Source organism: Opisthocomus hoazin, chromosome 26 (genome assembly GCF_030867145.1).
Source record: "Opisthocomus hoazin isolate bOpiHoa1 chromosome 26, bOpiHoa1.hap1, whole genome shotgun sequence".
NCBI lineage: Eukaryota > Metazoa > Chordata > Aves > Opisthocomiformes > Opisthocomidae > Opisthocomus > Opisthocomus hoazin.
Window position 1 is genome coordinate 1,551,931 of NC_134439.1, and position 22,926 is coordinate 1,574,856.

Below are 22,926 nucleotides of genomic sequence, written 5' to 3' on the forward strand. Positions count from 1 at the left end.
TCCATGGCACGGCCGGGGCTCCCGCCAGCCCCTGCCCGGCCAGGACAAGCGCCGATGGCCTCTGCCTGTCCCTCAGGCAGCAGTGCCCATCCCGGTACCAGGAGCAGAGCCCTGGCCAGCGCGATCACCCTTGGGCCCTCCTTGCCCGTCAGGCGCCATGCGATGCCCACGGTGGGTGGATGCCCGATGCCCCACAGCTCAGCTCCCCCTCTGACAGCGCTCAGCATCCCCAACGCCCCGGTCGGGGAGATTCTGTGATGGAGAAAATCCTGGTGCAGACGCTGCCGTGCACTCTGCGTGTGTTCGTACACGCATCCGGGGTGACGCAGGAGCAGCCACCCAGCCGGCCCGGAGCAGCCCGCGCGGCGCGGCCGTGGCCTCGCCATTTGCTGGGTGAGTCGCGACAACCGATTCTCCGGGCGCGCTTGCAGCAAGGGGAGCCGTAAATAGCACGGCCCCTCGGCGGGGACGCGCCGGAGACGCTCTCCAGAGCCTGGCAGTGGAAAATCTGACAGCGCTTTCCGCACTTGACTGGGTTCCAGCGAAGCACCTCGGTGGCACCGACAGTGCCTGCGTCCACCGACCACGCCGTGGCTGGTGGGAAACCGAGGGGCCTCGGGCTTTGCCAGTCAGCCCCGCAGCCGCGCAGCTCCCCGCGTGCGGTCAATCACCGGTCTGGGACGCAGTGGGAGGCGAGTGTCGCCGCTGGGTCCTGCTCATCCCTCGGTGCCAGCACAGGAGCCACCACCGGCTCCCCACCACCGCAGCAGCCCCGCACCAACCCTGCACCGCGCATTTCTGCCGTGTGCGTGATGCTGCGGGTGCCCTGGGGTGCCGAGCACCCAGCTGCGGGGATGTAGGGCTTCATCAGTGACCCCGATTCCTCGCTTTGTGGGGACCCTGCACGCTAATCCCCCATTTCTGCCTGGAGCATGAAATTTGGAAACCTCAGCTGCGGAGCCAAAGCAGCGGGGGTTTTTTTTGCAAAACCACGGCATCGATGGCGAGGAACTGGCATGAAATGGTGCCAGCAGCACCTGAGCTGGCTGCGCTGCCGTCTACACCAGCCCTAGGTGCAGGGCAGAGCTTGTGCTAAGCCCTCTGCTCCGCCATCGCTTTGCGATGGCGGAGCAGAGGGCTTAGCACAAGCTCTGCAACAGTTATTTCCATAACACCACCAAAATTAGCTAAATCAGCACTGGAAATAACCTCAGAAATAACGAGCGCGGACAGACAATGGAGCTGACCCATTTAGAGCTGTCTTGGCAGCGGAGGGCGGGAGCTGATGGCCTCTTGCTCCTGAGAAAAGTCCGAGCCCCGAACAAAGGCAAAGCCGTGGCTCCGGCGAGCCGGCGCGAGGGAAAACCGAGGGAAGACGAGGACAAGTCCTTTTTATGGAAGTAAGGTTGAGTAAAACCACTTTTATTATATAAATATTAAAAAGGACAGAAAGGACAAGAAGAAAAACACAGAAAACATTTACACGGACAAGTCAAGAGACAGCGCTACGGAAACGGCCGCAGGAAAAGCAAAACACGGCTGGATAAATACTCCAGTGAAGTACTTCGGCGGGGAAGGTGAGGACCCCGAGCGCTGGCCGGCCCGACCAGCAGGCAGCAGGGAGGTGACAAACAGCCCTCGCCTCGCAGGGGACCGCGCTCCCCGTGCAGGCGGTAGGAGCGCAGGGGAAGCTCTTTGTCCCCGGGAACAAAGAGGGAGCAGCAGCTTCGTGCCGCCGAGCAGCCGCTCCGCACAACGGCCTTGTCGAGCGCCAAGAACGGCGGCAGAGCTGCTCAGCGCGGGGGAAGCCGCCGCTTTCCAACCCTTGTGTTGGAATAACCAACCGGCTTTCCCGCAAGTTCCCACAGAGCAACGATCCTCGCGTGGCGATGTCTGTCCTGCCTCCGCGATGTCTGTCCTGCCTCCGCCCTGCCGAGAGCCCGCCTGGCCCCGCAGAGACGCGCTCAGCTCGCCGGCAGCACCAGGCAGTGGCAGACACAAGCACCTCTTGCCTGGAGATGACCTCTGGGCCAAGCTAGCTGAGCACGGGGTTTCTTGGCAGCCAGACAGAAGATAAAGCTGCCAGGGCCGAGCGCGGTGTGGAGACAACTCTGCACAAACCTCTGTTACTAACTCTGAATTTAAAAACCCAAAGGCTGAAACTCAACAGGGCAGAGGCTGAGCACGGGGGGCTCGCACAGACACAAGGGAGTGCGGCGGAGAAGCGCTAGCACAGAGTTCCAAATGCCGACACCTCCCACGCGGCATCGCTGCAGCTGGGGGCTTAAAAGCTTCTGTATTTTATTATTTTTTAAGATATCTAAAGAGGAAGGTAGCCATGAGAGAGGGTGTTTTAAAGGATTCGGATATGTTCTAAAGTCTACTCAAACATTAAAACAACCACGAAGTCTCAAAAGATTCCAGCTAGCTAACGGGCAAGAGGGAAGTGCATCAGCACTCGCCAGGCACATGGCGCCCGTGTTGACGAGGAGGGGAATGCGCGTGTGTTCCTGTTTCAACAAACCTAAGTTACTTAAAACCAAGAAAAACAGAGCTGTACTCACTGGTAACAAACATTTTTGGACTAGCCTAAATTCAGTGAAAAGATTTCCTAGTCTGAGATGTTGCTCTTCAGTGAGAGCTTGTCAAGAGCTCTGCTGAAGGCCAGTTCGTAGATCAGTTTGGATCAGCAGTTTAAAATCTTCATAAAAATTCAAAACATATCATCCTCATCGGACTCCTCCAAGTACTGGACAGGCTTTTTGAGACGTCCAGGCCTGGCACGGGGCACGGCTGCTACGGGGCTGTCCGCACGAGCGGTTGAATCAACAGTGAAGCTCTCATCGTCTTCCAGCTTGGATTTCTGGAGGGGAAGCAGAATCACGAAGCGAATCATGAATCCGAGCTTAAACCGGGAACACGCAACTGCGTCACGGGCGAGGCGGCTGGTCGGGCTGACGAGGCCAACGACCTGGGACAAGCACGTGTGCCCGACCCGTCCCTCTCGCCCGCCAACGACGACGGCCGGCGCAGAGGAGGTTCCACCTCTGCCGCGCTGCTCCCACCCGAACAACCGACCCCGCGCTCTGCGGTACCCCCTGGGCTCCGCGGGCGGCAGAACACAAACCTTTGCTGCGACTGATTTCGAAGGCTTCGCGCCAAAATCTGAATCCGAATCCAAAGAGCTCGGCTGCCTTTTGGTAACTTTCCGCCCCTTGGCCTGGCCAGGCTTCCTGTCACCCCCCGCTCCGGCCTCGGAATCCAGGGACCCCTCCTTCGCCGCCGCCACCTTGCTGGATTTGGGAGCAGCCTTTTTCTTGGTGAGAATATCCACGATGGACGGCTGGTTGCCTGAAACAGAACTCTGCGTTGAAACCCGTGCCGTGCTGCCTCGCTTCTCACTCGCGCTTTGCGAGCCGCTTCCAACACAAACACGGCTCTGCGCCGCACCGCGAGGTCAGCGCGCACGTCGCCTCGTTTGGAAGCTCGGTTTTCTAGAAGGATTGCTCTTTACCACGATTACCAGAAATGAGGTTGTTTATCTGCTCAGTTCCAGATCAAATTAAGATGTACCCAAAGCAATTTACAGGCTGTTTCAGATTGAAAAGCCCTGAACTCTCAAGGCTGCGTAACCAGTCTTGTGCCTCCAAAACTCTGGCACGGGGAAGGAACGAACGTCCCATCTACACCAAACAGCTACTTGTGGAGTTCTTTCTTGCCTGTATTTTGCTATTTTTTAACAGCATCTTGAGGCATGTCTGCAAGCTCAGCTGAGACGAGCAGGCCGCTCCTGGCTGATAACAGGCTTGCTCCGTGCAGAAGTGGAAGAACAGCTATTTGGCTGTGAAGCAGCGCGCTGCTTCGCTGCTGGGATCAAGACCACCTCACGATGGAATATGCAAAACAGCTTTCAAAGTTTGAAAAAGACTCTGGGCAGCAAAGTTTAAAAAAACCTGAGTCAAAAGCCGTAGATTTATGAGGTCAAGCTAGCACTAAATAGCTCAAGCTACCCCAAAGCAGCTTTTCTTCTTCCTGGGAAGCAAGCTATCAAGTAGCTTTCTTCCCAAAAAGACATGAAGTAGAACATTGACTGCAAGACACAAATTCCACTCGGATCCTTTCTGCCAAGTATTACGTAGCACTGGAGGAAGCATTCACTTTTCCTGTTCCCAAACTAAAATTCACTCCCTTCGAGCGTGTCTGGGATGAACTGGAACATGGTATGTTTGGAAACAAACTTCTTAAAAAATGACAACCTTTGCCACAAATCTCAGATCTTTTCTGAAATGAAAACTCCCGTTATTCTGGCCTCTGAATGCCTAGCAAAAGCACTCGGACTTGTTTCCCACAGGAATAATAATTGCTATCCGAAAATTCTCTTACCGAACTCCGCCTTACCCTTAGTGGCACCGGCCTTCTTCGCTGCGGCAGGTTTTTTAGGTACGGCTTTACTGTGAGGCACGGAGGCAGAAGGAACGGCGGGGGCTTGACTCACATTTTCAGTAGCAACATCTTGGACTTGAACTGAATAAATAAAGTGGAAAAAAAGTCTGAAATTGTCAAATTATCAACTCTGGCTATAAACATTACAGCAGAAGGAAATAATTTTGATCCACTTTATAAAAAGAACAACTATTAAAACTAGATTAATCACAAATTCAAGTTAGACAAAAAGTCTGGTGCACCGAAACCAGCTTGTACCCCAGCATCAAAGTTTCTTCGCAAGATCTTGTGACGAACGTCTGCCTTGACGGTGTTCAGCCCTGCTCAGAACGCCCAGCGCACTCTGCGGGGTTTGAGGAAAACCAACACTGTTTAGCAGGTCTGGGACTCACCAGGGACAGTGCTCAGCACAGGCTTTTCCTTGGGAGCTTTAGCTGCTTTTTCAGTGGTTTCCCTGGAACACAAAACCCCAAGTATTTTTCAACTCATGATGCACTGAACAGGTGAACTGAAGAAAAAGAGCTATTTCATTTCTATACAGCATTAACACTAGCAGCACAGCGAATCTCCAGTGACCGTGGAGTACTACTCACTTCGGAGCAGCTCTGGGCTTGGGAGCAGGTTTTTCCTTTGAGTTTGTGTCTGATTCAGTGTTGCCTTCACTGTCGCCCTGAAATTCAGACCCCTCATCTGAGCTGGAGAGATTCTCGTCTGAGTCCGAACTGATTATGGTCTTGACTTTGGCTGAGGAAACGACACAGATGTATGATTTTACACACTTGGCAATATGCAGCTCAGTTTCTTTTTCAGTAATTTAACTGCAGTTATTAAAAAATAAAGATCTGAATAAAAACAAGCAGATATTGAGGCTGCCAGTGAGAAGACTCCAAATCACAAGTGTGTTCTGGGCTCGCTTACCAACAACACGTTTGATTTGCCAACACAGTTGTGCAATTAAAACCAATAACCTTATTTCTTTAGTTGCCCATTTCTGCTTTTCCTTGAAAAGCATTGTGGAAATCTGCTCAAGTGGTAGAAATATTTAGTTGCTATAGACAGCAAAATAAATAAGCCTCAAAAATTATATCTGACCGAGATCTCAGACTCTAGGAGCTCTCTAAACAGTCGGTTCAGTTTTTTCCTCCAGACTGCCCCTCTTCCGCATTTGCGTTGTCACTCACCTGCTGCTTGGCGAACCACTCTCTCTCTCTGAGGAGGAGCTTCAAAATCAGAGTCTGAATCAGACCCTGAGTCAGACCAAGGGTTTCGTTTCTTCATTTTCTTTAATGGCTTAAATGGTAAAGTGGCCTGTTTCTTAGCACCTGAAAAACATTGGGCAGCAGGATGAACCAGCAAACTTCCGTCTCTGCTTCAGGCTCAGCAGTGCAAGCTCAACCTAGAAATACATCACTAAACACAGAGGATTCTAGCTTAAACACAGAGGATTCTGGCTTAAACACAGAGGATTCTGGCTTAAACACAGAGGATTCTGGCTTAAACACAGCAATCTACCCCGCTTGACTGTATCCTGGATCACTTTCTCCCTCACCTAGTTTCTCCAAAAACGCTGATCCTAGATGTTACTCATCACCTTCAGGAAGAGGTCAGATAACCAAATTTACAACCCTTCCCCTCACTTTCCATGGATGGAATAACACATAAACACGGTTACCTCGCTCAGTATTAAGCTTCTGCGCTAATCTTTGTTTAAGGCCTGAAGACTCTTTTTCTCCTGATGTGTTTTCTTCTTGATTCTCATCAAATTCACTTTTTTCACTCTAAAGACAGAAGCAGATACCAAGCAGACAGCGAGTCAGCTCACACAATTAGAAGAGGCACACAGAGTAACGTAGAAAGGAGTTGCTTATTTTAGATGTATGAAAGTTAGTGATACAAGGAACCTGAGTTTGTGAAACAAACTGTGTGTAAAATCGATTACAGCCAAGTAAATCAGACACGATCTGGCCCCAGATCAGGTGACTTCAAAGGCAAAATCCAACATTAACAAAACCAGGAACTTTGTCCCCACTCCTGAGCATGCTTTGGTACCGCCTTTGTGCGCTGACGGTACGGCTCTGGGGTGTGTCCAGGATGCGGAATTGAACTGGGCGGGTTAAAAACAACAGTGCGAGTTATTTGGAAAAACTGTTAGATGGAACCATCTGTAGGAAAGGAGCCAGATGTTTGGCTTACAGGTCAAAAGAGGTGAGGGGATGTTTTAATTTTCTAGGTTATAAAAGGCTGAATGGCATAATTTCAACTGCCCCTATAAAAAGAGTGAAGTCATCTTTATCTCCTTGCTATCGAGAATAACGGTATCAAGTGGCTGAAAGCGTTACTGGAAATGCAAAGGCCGTTCTAGAGCAGTGAATTTACTAGCTGTACTGCCTGCCTGCTAGAAGATTTATAAAATCCCCAAGACACTTAGAACAACCTTCCTTGCATCTGCCTTTCCTTTCTGAGCTACCAACCCGTCTCTGACATTGCGATATGTGCTCTTGCCAAAAGATTTCCCTCTAAGTCATGTCCTGATATGGCAGTCAATCTGTTCTCCCCTAGACTGAGTGACATCCATTTCCAGTGCTCCCTGTCCTAAGATTCTGTCCCTCTCCCTGAATAGCTGCTTTGCTGGGACAAGTTCAGCTAACAAGAACTTCTAGAACTGTATTGAAGCGGACGTAAAGAAAGATTAAGCATTTGGAATGTTCTTTTTTACCTTTATTTTCTTTTTAGTTTTCTTCTCTGCCTCTGCCTTCATCTCTGCAGTTATCCGAGGAACAACCCTTATGCCGTGGGGTGATGGCATTACTTCTGGCAGTTGCGCCTTCTTCACCTTCATTTTCGCTCCTTTCACCTTTAAAGGTTTACCAACAAACCCTGCCATCTCATCCTGAATTTGCTTGGCTTCCACTGCCTGCAGAGGCGAGCATAAAATAATACAACCATGAGAAAACAAAAGAAACAATGTGCTACTGAAAAATACCCACCATCACAGCCCTTGCCGTGAAGCACTCTGTACTTGCTGCTAGATTTCCTACCATCAGTTTAAATGAAGCTTCCCACTCCGCTACAGATTTGCACATTTTCAGGCAATGATTTAAGCCAGAGCTATAGTCTGGTTACTCGAGGAGTAAGAAGAGGCAGTGACGAGGTGTGATGGTGCACAGACACCTGCCCACAATCTGGGCTCTGTTCAGTAAAGTCCAGCTCCTTGCTCACGTTTTCAGAGTCCAAAAAGCCCTTTGTTCCACATCTCCTCAAACTATACCCTAGTACTAGTTTTCTCTTAAGCCCTCCTAAAACTCCTCGTCACTATTCAGACTGTTAATTGCCCTCCTTTCAAAGGCCACCTTGGTGGCTTGACTCCCTGGCCCAGAGCAGAGCTACTCCTATCCAAGCTAGGGAGGTGAAGAAAGCTTTCATTCTCCTCAATGAGTGCAAGACATACGAGTTATAATTTCTAGTTTCCTAGTTATGACAAAAATTGCTGGTGGATAAGACCATAAGGGAGTCAGTCACGTGCACTGAACACTGACATACATCAAGTTCTTCAACAAAGACAGCAAGATCTTCCTTCCACAGATCAGAGGCACTCTTGCACTTAAGGTTTTCCAGCTCCTTTTCCTGTAGGGAATCACAGTTGATAACCATTAGTCACATATTTTAATCCACCATTAAAAAATATATTATATAATAATGCTTTTATAAGAAAAGGAAGGAGCATACTTTGTTATCCCTCTGCTTACAGAGCTCATCCTTCTTCTCTTTGGTCAGATACCACAGCGGCATGTTCAGCAGATAGTTGAAGTCTGGTCCGGTAGCGGCAGCTGATTCTTTGTCACTCTCCTCCTCCTCCTCCTCTTCTTCCTGAATGTGGATTTAAAACAAACATTGTCAACAAATAAACAGACATACAAGGGTAGGGCTGTCGATCAAATCTGGACTGTATCACAGGTACTCCATGTGCTTATGGTGTCCAAGACTCTTCTAGAACAATTCAGAGAAGGACAGAGATGAAGTTCTGTTTCTTAAAGCCTCAGCTGGAGGAATTCATCTGCAAAAACAATTCTCCAAATCTCTTTTGCTCTACTGTATTTGGACTCTCTGACTTGATAGTCCAGATTGTCTCCTCAGGCAAGTGAAATCTGTCATCTTCCTCATAGCCCTCCCACAACTGGGTCCCACGGGCGGAAGGAAACACTTCAAGAGGAGCAGAACTTGCTGTGGCAGAAGGACTTGACCTGACAACTCAAACCTGAATGACTAGGTCTCAGCGCCTTCTGAAGGTGACTGAACTTTTACTGGTCTTACGTTTCCTATCACAGACACGCAAGCTTTTGAATTCTATAAATTGAAAACCAACTTGGGTTTCTTCCTACGCATTATGAGCTTCAGAGATGGAGGCCAGTTCGGATCTATTTAGAGAGGATGACTGAAGTGTTACCTTGTTTTGTGCTTCCTTCCAAGCCTTCACTGGATCAGATTCATATCCTCTCTGGATAAGAACTTGAATCAATTCCTTCTTGGGTTTGTTTTCTGTAAACAGATGTTTCAGGATTGTCAGTTAGCGACTACTACCAATTGCTGTTAGGAAAGGCAGATGAGCTTTAAATTTTGGATTCCATGGTTCTAGCAGCTCAGCATCCTATTGGGCTCTAAAACAGCCTTTCCTTATCAGAGGTGGGACATGTGGAAGAGCCTGAAACAACAGCTGAAAGGTTCCTACTTAGCAGGTGATTTATCAGGTCAGCATTGCTCCTATGCCTGTCAGGAACACCTGCCAGAACAGGATAAATATTTTTCTTCTTCATTTCCATATTATGCATTTCCCCTGCCCTGAGTAGTTTTTGAACTTGGAAAAAGGGTGTGATGATATCAAAAAGGTTTCACAATAATAAGCAGGCAGGTGGAGGGAAAAAAATCCTGATAGCACTCAAAGGCACTTCCACCTCATCAGACATCACCTGGGAAATTTGCGCTAGAAGTGCCCTAACCAATGGAAATGCTTCAGCTGGAGTTTGTTCCTTTTTAAGATATCAGCAGCAATCAACTATGAGACACAAATATAAATGAAACCACCTCTGTCAGCCTTGGAACTGCTTATTACCAAAACCCAAGAAAATGCATTTCAGGGGAATGATTTCTCTTCCCGAGTCTAGTCAGACAGACACAGGCTGTTGGGATTACTGGGCTGCCTTCAGACACAAACCACAAAGCATCTTATGACACTTTGTCTAGCTGCATCCTCCACGAATGCTAGTGAAATACAGACTGCCTTTTAGACCGAGGTGGAAAAGTTGAATGAAAAATTTGAATGTTGGGAACAAAGACCTGTTTCTTTTTCTAGCTCATGATTCTCAGATGCTGCTAACTTGAGTATCTTCCAAGTTTGAAACCCCACTCCACTGAGAACATGATTTGGAATATTTTTGCAGCGGCTCACAAAGATAACAGAGAGATATGGGTTCTTAAGTATGCATTTGAACAGAGAACACTGACCCTTACCCTACCAGTACTTAACTCTTATTCCTACCGAGTCAGAAATAGATAGGAATTATTGCTAAACTACTAAAAATATTTCCACTTTCAGAATAGTGTCAAACACACCGTAGGAAAGCTGCACAAGTATCCTGTTTTAATTAATATGTGCATAACACTCTGTAGACCAAGGATACTCTGTGAAGCATTTTCCTCTTGTATGTTACTGGAACAGGAAGATAAGCTCTGGTGCGGTTTGTTAAGAGCCAGTCTGGGGCTGAGGGGGTGCTGACAGAACTCAAGGGAGCACCTAGTTCTTCTCCCAGTTTCATGAACCAAGTAACAAAGAACAATGCGTACCGATGACAATTTTGCCATCTATTTTCTCCAGGATGAAACGAGCCTGGTTGCTCAGTTTTGCCGACTCGGCACCTAGCATTCCAATAAGCCATTCTTTTCTCAGATTGTAATACCGGAGCCTGAGTTCAAAGAACTCTTTAAGAATATCCTGAGGAGAGTTGTACTTCTTGAGAAACCCGACGTGGTCAAAAAGAACCTAGATGGAAGAACACAGGCGTTATGATGATAAAACTGATCTCCACTGAAAATTACCTATAACACAAGTGTGATAGTACTAGTGAATTATTAGTCACCATGTTACATATACAACCTCAGAAATTACTTCAGTTTGCAAGCACAACAGCAGAGACAATCTTAGAAAGTCAAAATTCTTGAAAACACATGAGAGGGCTAAGGCTGCTTGAATCTCAAAGCTATTGGTAGGATAAACATCTTACAACAAGCTTCACACATTGTCAGAATCCAGACATTCAATGGCAGCGGTGTTGTCATGAACTGTGTGATTTCAGATCGCTTTGACTCCTTCAGGCAAAACCGTACCACTCCGGGCCCGTTCCCAAGCCCGTCCCTTGACCTTTAGAAGGCTCATTTACAAATCAGATTTAAAACCAGTAACAGCAGAAAAATCAAAGTGAATAGGTTACTGCAAAGGAGTATTTTTGTTACGTGCAGCAACTGCAGCTTCCACACAGTCTTTGAGTTAAACCAAGAACTTTGTTCAGCAAAATCTATTACATACCATGGAGTTGCACGTTAAACTTGTTTGGAGTTTGAAGACCTTATGCAGCCCCGCTGCTTCAGCTTCAGCTAGTTTTTCTTCAGTCATCTTCACTACAAACTTCACCGTTGTGTCTGTGTGATATTCTTTATAGTCTGTGATTAGCGGGGGAGTCTTCTCAGTCCCATTTAACATTGGCTCCAGAACTTGCTCTTTGTAAGTCTGAGAAAAGAATCAAAATCAGACCCATGTTTTCCAGTGAGATGAAAAACTCCAAAACCCACTAATCACTTTTTGCTTTACAGGGAAAACTATACATTCCTAGGGCAAATTCACTGTTTATTACCTGTGTCCATGTTCTGACAGGCAGCTCAGTGATCTCAATGGTTGTAGAATCAAGGATAGACACTTCACCACTTATCACATACTGGTTAGGTCCCAGCTCATCTATTGTGCCTTTGAAATTCTTGTAACTAGGAAGCTAAGCAGAAGAGAACGCCGGATTCAGCTTTCTGTTGATGCTTCTGTTTTTAAGCACCTGCACAAAATACTCTAATATGGGCTGAATAAACAAACAAACGAGACATTGTTTTCAAACACATTATTTACCATTGGCAGTGGCTCTTCTCCATCCATCAGACGACGGATATTATTCACAACTTCCCTGATATCAAAGTTGGGGATCTTACAGGACCAGCCAGTCCCAATCCCTTCTGCCCCATTTATCAGCACCATTGGAATGATAGGTATATACCACTCTGGCTCCACACGTTGATTGTCGTCGTATAGGAACCTCAAGATATTATCATCCATTGGCGGAAACAGCAACCGTGCTAGTGGGCTACAACGGAACAGAGAATGTAAGCCCAAATTCTTGTTACAGAACAGTGACCACCATGCAAAAAGAACCCCCCCAGAAAACAAACCAACCACATAAATCACGTTTAGTCCTATCAGTCAACCTTAGCCATACAGCGTGGGCATCTACACTAAGAAACTGGGCTTCTAGAGTAACACTCAAAACAGAGGTCCATCTTCAGCCACCTCACCAATCTCTCCAGGTTCTGCTGACTATACGGGACCTGGAGCTCGTACTTTAGGTCTGCGAATCAGAGGTTTAATGTCTGGGAAAGGCTCCGGTTCTCTGTATACCTTGCCTTAGTACAACCATACACGTGCTCAAGGAACAGATTTGATCAAGTTCAACTTGAGTGACTGCTGGGTCACAGAGACTACAGCACCGTACTTGCAGGTCCCAGAACTTCTCTCTCCCACCTCCAGTTCTTTTTTTATTATCTTACCCAGATTTCTCCCTTTGTTTTTGCTCCCATTTCCGTATTCTCTGTTAAGACAAACAACCAAGTTCACACATCTGAATCCAGGACCCAAATCTCACTTCAGCTGCTGCTACTCGGAGTATGAGAGTAGTCCAAAGTTTTAAAGGGAAAAAGTAAATTAGTTTTTCATTTTAAATGCTGTCAAATTGAGTCCTGTAACACGATAAGAATATTTAAGATGGTGAGAAATCTTTAATGCTGACCTGAGCATTGTAAAGATGTATCGAGGGCTGGCAGAGTCTTTCCCACCATGCAGCCTTGTGCCAAACTGACCGATAGGCTGTAGCAAGTTGAGGTTGTTACTGCCCACAAAGTTCTGAGCTAAGTTAATAATAGTCATCATCAACGATGCCTGCAATAAAGGAAGGTTCAAAGCTAAAAATGCAGAATTCTTCACTGAGTGGACAAAGCTAATGGCAAGAAGAGAACTGATATAGAGGATAAACTCAATTAAAAAAATACTGGAGGAAACGCTCACCGAAAGCGCATCCCAGAACCATCTAGTCTGGGTGACTAGATATACTCCAGTCACCCCTGGCTATATTGCTACCTACCTCTTCTTTAAACCTTTAATGAAAGATTCTGTCAGTCTCCAAAGGGAAGCTTGTTTTAGTGCTTAACTTCTCCTTACCGAAGTAGAAAGGCTACAAACATTTGCCTAAGTCTACGACAAATTAAGCAGATTTTTCTTGTTCTATTTTTTGAATGAAATATACTCCCATATAAAGTCTAGGTGGGACAGGCAGACTGACCAATTTCAGATTAAATTAATATTAACAAATTAATAGCGGATATACAGCCACTTTGGCATTTAGACTCAAACATCTAATCCTGCTTTAGAGGCACCTTAACTGGCAAGGCAACAGGAGGGCTTTTTTGCCTTTAATTTAAAAAGCATTTTGCACAACGAGGCAAGGTTCTTACTTCACCATGATGGTATGAGGACATCTCAGCTACAGAACCAGCCAGCTGAGCAACCTTCACCTCCCGCTTATCATTTCGTTTGAAACACGTGAACAGAACTTTTCTTTGACCTGGCTTCAAACCTGCATGAAAAAGAAAAAACCTTGTGATCAGAACGCACCAAGTGTTTCACTTTGCTTCTGCTCTCCAGAGAGTAAGAACCACTTTTACACCTGAAGATTCTACATCTGAAGAGTAAGGTACTTGCAATAATATACTACAAAGTGGACAAGACAATTCAAAGATTAACAAACTTGGACAGCAGAAAACAGACTTCAGAACAGGGACCCTGAAGACTCAGCAGGTTACCCTGATTCTGACGATATGACGTACAAACACCCATTTATTAAATTCTGGGGAATGAACTATGAGGAATCACTCTCTTGAAATAACTTACCATCAACCAGTGACGGGATTGATCTTTCATTATCTGAGTTTGAGAACAGGACTAACTCCTTGTTGATGAAGTCGTTGTACGTCAGGTGATGAGTATTTTTCCCATATAGGTATTCCTAAGAAAAACAGGTGCAAGACTGCCTTAATTTTAACAAGATCTAACCTGCTTCTTAGCTCAAACTTGGCTAATTTCACTAAAACGCAAGGTCTTTGTAAGACTAGCTAAACACAGCTCAAGTGCTGACATTCGTAACATGGCAAAGTGAAACATCGCTTCCCATGATGCAGGCCCATTTTTTTGAGAAATAAAGTCTTCATACAGTCCTGCTTGAGTTATAATTTCCCTATTGATAAAGTAATTTGAAATATAAGAGATAAAAATGAAATTAACATTGGACAATTGACAGCAAGGCTACACTGATGAGAGAAGAAGCTACTCTGCAAAATCCTGAAACATTTGAACTGCCCCGTGATCCAGTGACTGACTCACTGACTCGGAGCTGTGTGCAGCTCCAGCACGCCAGAACGCAGGCGAGAACAGCCCCGGGAGAGAGGAAGCCAGTTTCCTTCACATATGTAAACCTTTTACCTCTGGCAGACCATGCAGCTTCCGTTGTCTTCTGTCCTCCATGAAATTAGTCAGCCACTCCTTTCGCTCTTCTACCTTCTTCTTGCTAAAGGCCTGTATGTCACAAAATGAAAACTAACTCAATTCTGTGGTGTGCAGTATTGGACCACTTGAGAAGAAGAAAGCATACAGGAAGAGTTTACCCTGAACAGGCTGACTTAGGCTATTAAGTGCAATAAAAGGTTCTTGTACATTAAGAGCATAATTTCCACCAGTCTTTAGGAGACCAGGTAGGTAGGTTTAAATGTGTGTACTTTTAACATAATAATGGAAAACTAAAGCAGATTTGCCTATTAATCAATATTTTTGGGAAAAAATTTGGTTCTTTGGCCTTGCCTAATAGCTCAGAAGACTTCAGAGTCAATGTCTACTGAAGGTGAAGGATTTCACAGAAGCCAGGACTGTTTTAATCCACTTGTGAACCATTTTACAGGAAGAAAATCTGGGGGAGCAAGAGGAGGTATGACTTGGAGAAAATTGCAGCAGAAGCTGTAGAAAAAAGTTAAAAGAATATTTACTATTGTGTCTGAAAATGTCAATTGGTTTGTAGAGATTAGTTTGTTCTGAGCTATATTTAAAAACCATCATTAAAAGGGTGCTCTTGGCCTGAGGTCCATGAACAGATTTGTTTCTACTGGTTAGACTAAAGCCGTAGCCTTGGTAACAAAGAGCTTGCCTCAAGCCCAAAGGCCTCTAAGAGCTTTTTAAGAGAAGATACACAGCACTCTAAGCAGTAGAATAACAAAGGTAATAAGTCATCAATTAAATCAAGTGTTAGTTACCAGGGTGATCGCAGCATCATCTTCGGGACCAGAATATTTGAAGCCAATACGATGTTTAGCCATATCTGCAAAGTATTCTTTAGCCTCCTTCGACGTGCTGGTACCCAAACCTGCAGAGACAGTTACTAGTTAATCCTAATAACTTCTTGCTTAAATTAAGTTGCAGTTCAAAGAAGTATTTTGCTATGCTTAGTTTCTGTGATGTATCATAAAAACATACAGCAAGAAGACGACTTACTGAGAATTAAGTTACTTTAAAGTGAGATGTAAGGTATTGCAACAACACAAGAACTACAGAGAAGTGAGCAGCTGCATGTCGTACTTATGGATTTTGCCTGTAACTCCTGTAGATATCTGAAATTAACTGCAAATTGGAAATGATTCCTCATCATGCAGCCATTGTTCTGCGGTCGGCAACTTTCTTGTTGATATTAAGCAATTCTGGAGCAAGCACTTAGCTTCCAGTGCTAACAGTACACAAGGACCGCACTGTGCAAAACAGCACATAAAACCAAGCGTAATTGCCTAAGAGGGCTGAAAGAAAGGTTACCTACAATACTGTAGCTCTGTTTTGAGAGATTTTATTGAGATTTTATCCAGTTAGAGGTTATTGTTTCCTTACTTTTATATTTTATGCCGCATGTATTTGTAATCAGAATGTCTCAAGAGGGAAGAGACTTGGCGGTCACCCAGTCCAAACCTTGTCTGCAAAAGCAGGGCTAACTGAATTTGATCATGAGTGCTCATACTTGGATCATTTAATTTCACCATATTAAGTTTTCTGCAAACCTTTATAGTACTTGATTTTCCATGAATTGTAGTTCTGTGTACTGTTTTTCCATTCTTCAAATTCGGGAATGCTGTAGAATGCAATTTCTTCTTTGTTTTTAGAGGCCTACAATGAACAAATATTTTAACTGGGACATGAGAGGCAGATTTGGACCAACGGATCCTTCCTCACTCACCTCACCGTCTACCCAACCCTTACCTTTATGATGGGAGTAATAAATTCCTCCAAAAAGTTGTGTCTTAGAAGAGATGGCCAGTTGTGATGGATGAAGTTAATCAGCAAACCTTTGATATGCGATCCATCTTGATCCTGATTTAAAAAGAAAAAAAACCCCACATATTTAATCAGGGACATGATGGAAATGACAACTGTTAGCTTAATAGCAAGTGATTCTATAATTCCAGCTAACTGACCCTATTAACCTTCACTTCTAAGAAGGTGACCATGCGTTGTTCAACTGCTGAAAATTAAGAGAAACAGAAAAGGCACATTCTTGGAGAGAAAGGTATCAAGGACTGGTCAAGGACCCTGAATCAGCAGACTGGAAAGACAGTATTTAGCTATTTGGTGATGCTACTCTCCCCTCTATGTGTTTTCTTTTGTGGCTGAAAAAACCATTATGACCCACTCAAATATAGAATGACATAAAGAAACTAATACAGAGAATTAGGTACAACAGTGGCAGTGGGAGGAAGGTAGTATTTTCTTTCCTCTGTGTTCAAGTGGGTTTTTTTTCCCCCCTCTCCCAATTTTCAGTTTTAGTGAAGCTGACCTGATCTGTCATAATCATGATCTTTCCATAGCGAAGACTCTTTAAAGATTCTTGATCTTCATAGTTCTTTTTATATTGTAAACCCACAATCTTGATGATGTTGTTGATTTCGGCATTTTCCATAATCTGGAAAAGATCAGACGGAATAAAAACTTGTCTTTCGAACTTAAAATGTAGCTCAAAAAAGTCTAAAATTATCCATAAGCATATCATTGAGTGAGCTTTGTCTTTTCAGTGGTGTTTTGCTGTTTAGAAACTTTTCAGTTCTCAACTGAAGTCTAATGCTTAAGCTATTCTAGATCACTCCAAACATTTTCTAGTCCACAGCACAAACACTGTCCCTTCAGGCAAAACACTGAACAGGACTTTGTCAATATTCCCACTTAACCAGCAAGGCAGGCTGAAGACGAGACTTGACTCGGGCGTTTAAGACGCTGCTCCTCTGAGTTAGTGTTCCAGGTGTTCAGCCACTGACTCAGTTAAAAGACATTGCGTTACACAAAGCACACCACACCTTCTCACATGTAGACTACAAAGATTTTCCAACTAACCTGCTTATGAGAAGCTTCTCTGACGTTGAGTATTTTCCCACGAAGGGGAAATACTCCATATTTGTCTCTACCGACCACTCCTAGACCAGAGACAGCCAGGGTTTTGGCTGAATCTCCTTCGGTCAGGATAAGTGTACAATCTAAAGAATTCTTGCTGCCTAAAAAAAAAAAAAACCCAAGTCAATTTTCTGCTTAAGAAGTGAAATCAAAGCCTGTGTACTCACAAATTGAATGAGGATATCTTCTAACACGTACAGGATTTGTTGCACTGCACATAGTAAATGGGACTGTAAAATGATAAACTATAATTGCAGGTTTTCTCATTATCCTTAGGAGACAATTCTTTCGTTTGTCTAACAAACACATTTTAACTGTTTTTGGATGAAATGCTTACAAAGGATGTAAAACGCTTACCAGCATCATTGGCATCATCCAGCTTAGGAACACCCTTAATCTTGGTGTGTTTCACAGCTGAACATTTCTTATTCAGCTGATTCTGAGCTTTAAATTTTACCCAGTTTAGGATACTTTCAACAATGCCACAGCCAACTGCCTGCAATACAAAAAATAACCCAAACAATTTTGGGAAAAGCCTTAACAACAACAGAATTTTAAGTTATATACTTTAGTTCATGACATTACTCCAAAAGTACATATTTGCCACATGCAACATAAGATGCAGTTTTACAGACATCTTGATTATTCGTCTATACCAGTACTTACACCCTTAATAAATTTTTCACTCAGTTTGCAAGTTGAGCCAAAGTTCTTTGCCTGCAGAGTCATGTTCTCCTTAGTCTGAGAGTCGAAGGTTGGGTTTTCAATTAAGGCATTCACGAAAATCCACATGTGGTTCTTCACCTATCGTTGGATACAACAAGCATCAGCCATCACCCAGGCTCATCTCAGTAACAGCAGTGCATGCTGACATTCGCCTGGCGGAATCACAGTGAGGAAAAACCCAGGTGTCACTGTATGATTTTCAGTTTTCCTAGAGGTCTTGAAAGAATTTAGGAGAGCTAATGAACATTTATGACCAATGTTATATGATTTGGGACGTCAAGGAATCAGCAGCTCTCGGCCTAAATAGGCATTATCTAACAGATCTTGAGTTTTGGTGCATCTACACTGACTTACAGTGTTCCAATTACAAAACACATCAGCCAAAGAGAAGATTGTTAGTTGGCTTAAACCCGACAATATGAGACTCTATATCTAGCAATTTTACACGTATTGTCTGTACAATATGTATTATTCATTAATGTAGTAATGCATTAAGCTGTAGTTTCAATTTGCAACAATGCTAGGGTTGTGTTTCCCACTGGGCAAGTTCTGACATTGTACCTGAAAAGGCTTCACTCCAACTCCGTTTTTGTTCTTCTTTTTCACAACATCAATGATTTTGGTCACAAGCTGGTCAGCTACATAATCAACATGCCTGCCACCCTAGAGGAAAATGGGACCAAAGACCTGGTGGTGATTCCATTGAAAAAAAGAGTATGCATACCTATTTAAAACTTTAAGCATAGTCTTTGCATCATTAAGCAAATAAGTATTTTTTCACTAACATAACGTACATTTGGAAATAGCTAACAATACTAATGATGAAGAACAGGGCATTAGCTTGACTAGATAAACTAAAGAAGAGTTACCTTTGTAGTGGCAATGCTGTTGACAAAGCTAACTTGCTGGAAGCCTTTCTCACTTAAAGTCAAACACACTTCCCATCGAGAATTTACTTCCTCATGGATAACCTTAAGTGTGTTACCAGTTTCATCTACTTTGTCCTTCAGGTAGAGGTCCACATAACTGCGGAATCCTTTCACCTGCAAACAGATGAAAGCAGACAACTCGTTTATAACAGCTCCTATAAACACCCAATTCATATCCTCCCGAGAAGCGGCTAGAGAAATCACTCATGCAAATTATCCCTTTATTATGTGTAATAACATAAATTGCTTTCAAAAATTCTCACTGTTTCTGGCCTGAGAAATACAGATATTACTGTTTCTTTGCAACGCTCACTTACAGGCAGCCTCTGTCCATTCAGGAAAACTTTGACATCCTTTGTGGATCCAGCAATATCATATGCTCTTCGAGACATTAGTGCCACAATGTCTTTATCAAGAATTGTCATTTTGAATTTCGACAGATCAGGTTGGAAAGTGACGCACGTGTAATCTTCTCCATCAAAATATTTCAGTTTCATTTCACCAGCCTTTCCCATGTTGTCTGTCCAGGTCTGAGGGAAGGAGATTTTGTGAGTGGCAAGTCTAACACACATCAGCAGGTAGCTTAGTTTTTAGAAGCATTAAGCTGATTTATGTGTTTTAAATACTTTCAAATTAAAAAAAAACACTGATTAAAAACTAGATTCTAATTATGTTTCCTTGTTTCATTATTAATTTGAGCTATATTTGGTGGTACGTAACTGTGGGCCAAATAAGTGTCCATACCTGCTTGAATAACTTCTTGTATTCGCGACATGCAGTTTCCACAGTAAATTTTCTGCTAAATATGTTGCACAGTTTGGCTCCATAACCATTTCGCCCACCTGGAATTAGAAGGAAAGCAGACTTGCGTTATTATCTTTGCTCAAAACCATCAGAAAGAATTCCAGACTAACAGGAGTTCAGCCACTGCAGCACAAAGCACGACTGCCAGCAAGCAACCGTATCCTACAAACTCAGTACACGGCTATAAACCCGTATTTAGTTGGGAATAGTCTTCAAAGAGAATTTTCCCTGTTCTCCATGTTTGTACCATTATTACTATGAAATAAAGCATGGAGACTTCTCTCTGATGGACTCAGAACGCCGTTTTCGTGTTGCATCAAGAACGCCCTTCCCTCCACTTCAGTTCATACATTTAAACCGATTAGGTTGCTCAAAAATATTAACACATATTTCAGACGCTTCCCAACCTGTGACTTTCTTTTCGTTGTCATCGTAGTTGCTGGACGTTAGTAGCTGTCCAAAGATAAGAGCAGGCACATAGACCTTCTCCACTTTGTGTTCAACAACTGGAATACCTTTCCCATTGTTCCATACACTGATTGTGTTATTCTCCCTGGGGGGGAAAAAACCATGTGTTTTTAAGGCTGCAAATGACTGAGCTATGAAACCAGTATTATGCAAAAGCTCTGGGGAAAGGCCACCATTTCACCAAGAGCAAATCTCTGCTCAGCAAGTGCACAAACAGCCAGCAGAGGGAGGACAAGTCAACGGAAAGACTCCTGGGTCTGCAGATTCCGTCCATGAAATGGACCACCACACATAAAACCCTCTCTCTGTGCCCAGCAACAGAATAAACAGGTTGAGGAGAAGAGGAAAACAGCCACAAGAGACAACAACAACAAAACAGCAGTCGTTTCACCAGCCAGCGCTCTTTAAGAGACCAAGGGACTAAACGAAAAAAAGCCTCTCACAACGGGTGAACTGCATTTGGTCTGACTTGGACCGGCCGCACGGCAGAGCCCTCCAGGACTGCAGAACAGCATCGGAGTGAGACAATCTAACGCGCTTGAGTCGGGAAGGAAATGAACGAAAATGAAAGAAAACTTACACATCAATTGTAACTTTAATGCATGACATGCTTTTATCCCTCTGCTTGTTGTCTGCAGCATTGACTAGAATGGAAAAATGATTTTTATTATATCGCGTTCTCAGTCAAGACAAAACCATTAACTACAAAGTGTCTTCAGTAGAATGAATGCAAAAATTCAGCACAAGTTACTAATAACCATCTTGGCATGCAAATATTTTGCAAGTTACAAAAACGAGTACTACAAGTTAACACAAAAGGGAGAACTTGGGGCTGAATGAAACTGGTTTTGTAACAGAGCGTACGCCATCCCGTGAATGGCTTACCATTAAGTAGCGCTAACGGAAGGACATTAGTATCCAATATTTCCAAGCACAATCAACAAGCAACGCACTCTGTGAACGTCGTCCACAAAATTATGCAATAGAGGTTACTTGGCCAACAGCGTAGCTAGATAAAAGCGGGCTTGATATCTTCTTACATTTAGTTCTAGTTTCTTAGACATTCAGCACCCGTTAATAACTCGCCAATCATTGACTCAACAGGTGGGTCACCTTACCTAGAATCTCATCAAAGATTTTGTACAGGCCAGGCACAAAGGTCACATCTCTGCAGTTGAGGCCCACGTCCTCATCAAAAACCCACATTTGCTGAAAAGAAGGCAAGAAACACGTTAAGTCCCCAGGGACACCCCCCTTCTGCGCCACCAGTGTGTAACCACACGTTTTGTGCTGTACGGACAGGCGTGCACGGCTTCCCACCCGCACCAAGGAGCTGAGGCCGCCCGGACCCCCGCACCTGGGTGACCAGCTCCACGGAGCCGATGTAGGTGTCGGGCCGGAGCAGGATGTGCTCCAGCTGCGTCTTCTTCTGGTAGATGTGCTCCACCGAGAGCTGCTTCCTGGCGCCATCGCCCTTGAGCAGCCGGGGGTTCTGGTCCGCGGGCTGTTCGGGGAAGACAGCGGCAGTGAGGGGTGGTGGGGTCCAGAGGGGGATCAGCTCGGGGTGGGGGGGGCTTGGGGCAGGCCCGGGCGGCGGGGGACCCCGGCACGGTACCAGGGAGAGGATTCCGGGGGGGAAGAGATCTCAGAGGAGATCTCTGAGGAGACTGGGGGGGACTGGGGGAAGAGGCTGCGAGAGGGGCCCGGGCAGGCCCGGTGGGGGCTGAGGGAGCCCCGGGGGGGAGCCGAGGGAGGCCCGGGGGGGGAGCCGAGGGAGGCCCGGGGGGGGGAGCCGAGGGAGGCCCGGGGGGGGGAGCCGAGGGAGGCCCGGGGGGGGGAGCCGAGGGAGGCCCGGGGGGGGGAGCCGAGGGAGGCCCGGGGGGGAGCCGAGGGAGGCCCGGGGGGGGGGGGGGAGCCGAGGGAGGCCCGGGGGGGAGCCGAGGGAGGCCCGGGGGGGAGCCGAGGGAGGCCCGGGGGGGGGGGGGGAGCCGAGGGAGGCCCGGGGGGGGGGGGGAGCCGAGGGAGGCCCGGGGGGGAGCCGAGGGAGGCCCGGGGGGGAGCCGAGGGAGGCCCGGGGGGGGGGGGGGAGCCGAGGGAGGCCCGGGGGGGGGGGGGGAGCCGAGGGAGGCCCGGGAGGGAGCCGAGGGAGGCCCGGGACGCCGCGGGGTCGGGGCGGCCGGGGAACCCGGAGCCCTGAGGGGACAGGGGGCCGTGGGGCGGGCGCGGACGCACTCGGAGGGGCGGCGGGGACTCCTGCAGCTCCATGGCGGCGGCGGACGCTGCTGAGCGGCGGCAATGGCGGCCCCCGACCGCCCGGCGCGTTTCAAACCTCCGCTCAGCCCGCCGAAACCCTCCGCCAATCCCCGCCCGCGGACCCGCGGCGCGCCGCCAATCGCAGCGGGAGGGCGGGGACACGGCTCGCGTCCCTCCCCTCCCTCTCGCCAGCCACAAGGCGATCCGCGCATTCAAACCAGCCACTCAGAGGGGAGAGCTGCGGGACGGACACTGACAACGACCAATGGATGTGCGAGGGGGAGGGCGCTGTGCGGCCGAGCGCCGCAGCTGCCTGGATTCAGTTGGCGGTGGGGTGTACTGGGATACACTGGGCAGGGCGCGGGGACATGCTGGGATACACTGGGCAGGCCCGGGGACACACTGGGATACACAGGGCACGGCTGGGGACACACTGGGATGCACTGGGCAGGCTCTGGGGACACACTGGGA

General features: G+C 46.2%; 1 protein-coding gene across 1 annotated transcript; it reads right to left on the reverse strand.

The window, feature by feature from the left end:
• Window positions 1–1,452: 1,452 nt before the first annotated feature.
• On the reverse strand, window positions 1,453–22,467 carry TOP2A (DNA topoisomerase II alpha). The gene is made up of 35 exons (XM_075443338.1): window positions 22,435–22,467; window positions 21,560–21,706; window positions 21,321–21,411; window positions 20,783–20,846; window positions 20,142–20,287; window positions 19,675–19,772; window positions 19,248–19,460; window positions 18,871–19,044; window positions 18,563–18,664; window positions 17,942–18,079; window positions 17,633–17,771; window positions 17,219–17,376; window positions 16,668–16,793; window positions 16,094–16,204; window positions 15,895–16,000; window positions 15,106–15,215; window positions 14,285–14,377; window positions 13,697–13,811; window positions 13,261–13,382; window positions 12,540–12,688; window positions 11,609–11,840; window positions 11,346–11,480; window positions 11,021–11,221; window positions 10,282–10,477; window positions 8,888–8,979; window positions 8,170–8,310; window positions 7,984–8,067; window positions 7,160–7,357; window positions 6,116–6,221; window positions 5,625–5,765; window positions 5,037–5,187; window positions 4,836–4,897; window positions 4,399–4,524; window positions 3,128–3,351; window positions 1,453–2,863 (listed from the first exon to the last, which is right to left on the reverse strand). Exons 1-35 carry the CDS (start codon window positions 22,465–22,467, stop codon window positions 2,714–2,716), a joined length of 4,674 nt encoding a protein of 1,557 aa, XP_075299453.1. The 3' UTR covers window positions 1,453–2,713.
• Between the last annotated feature and the right edge of the window lie 459 nt (window positions 22,468–22,926).

Excerpts from the sequence above, each read along its gene's own strand:
- TOP2A (XM_075443338.1), bottom strand. The coding sequence starts at position 22,467 with ATGGAGCTGCAGGAGTCCCCGCCGCCCCTCCGA. Across the intron at positions 20,288-20,782 it reads ATTAAAGTTACAATTGATGT|GGAGAATAACACAATCAGTG; the intron begins GTAAGTTTTCTT and ends TTTCCCCCCCAG. Across the intron at positions 19,773-20,141 it reads CAACGAAAAGAAAGTCACAG|GTGGGCGAAATGGTTATGGA; the intron begins GTTGGGAAGCGT and ends TTCTAATTCCAG.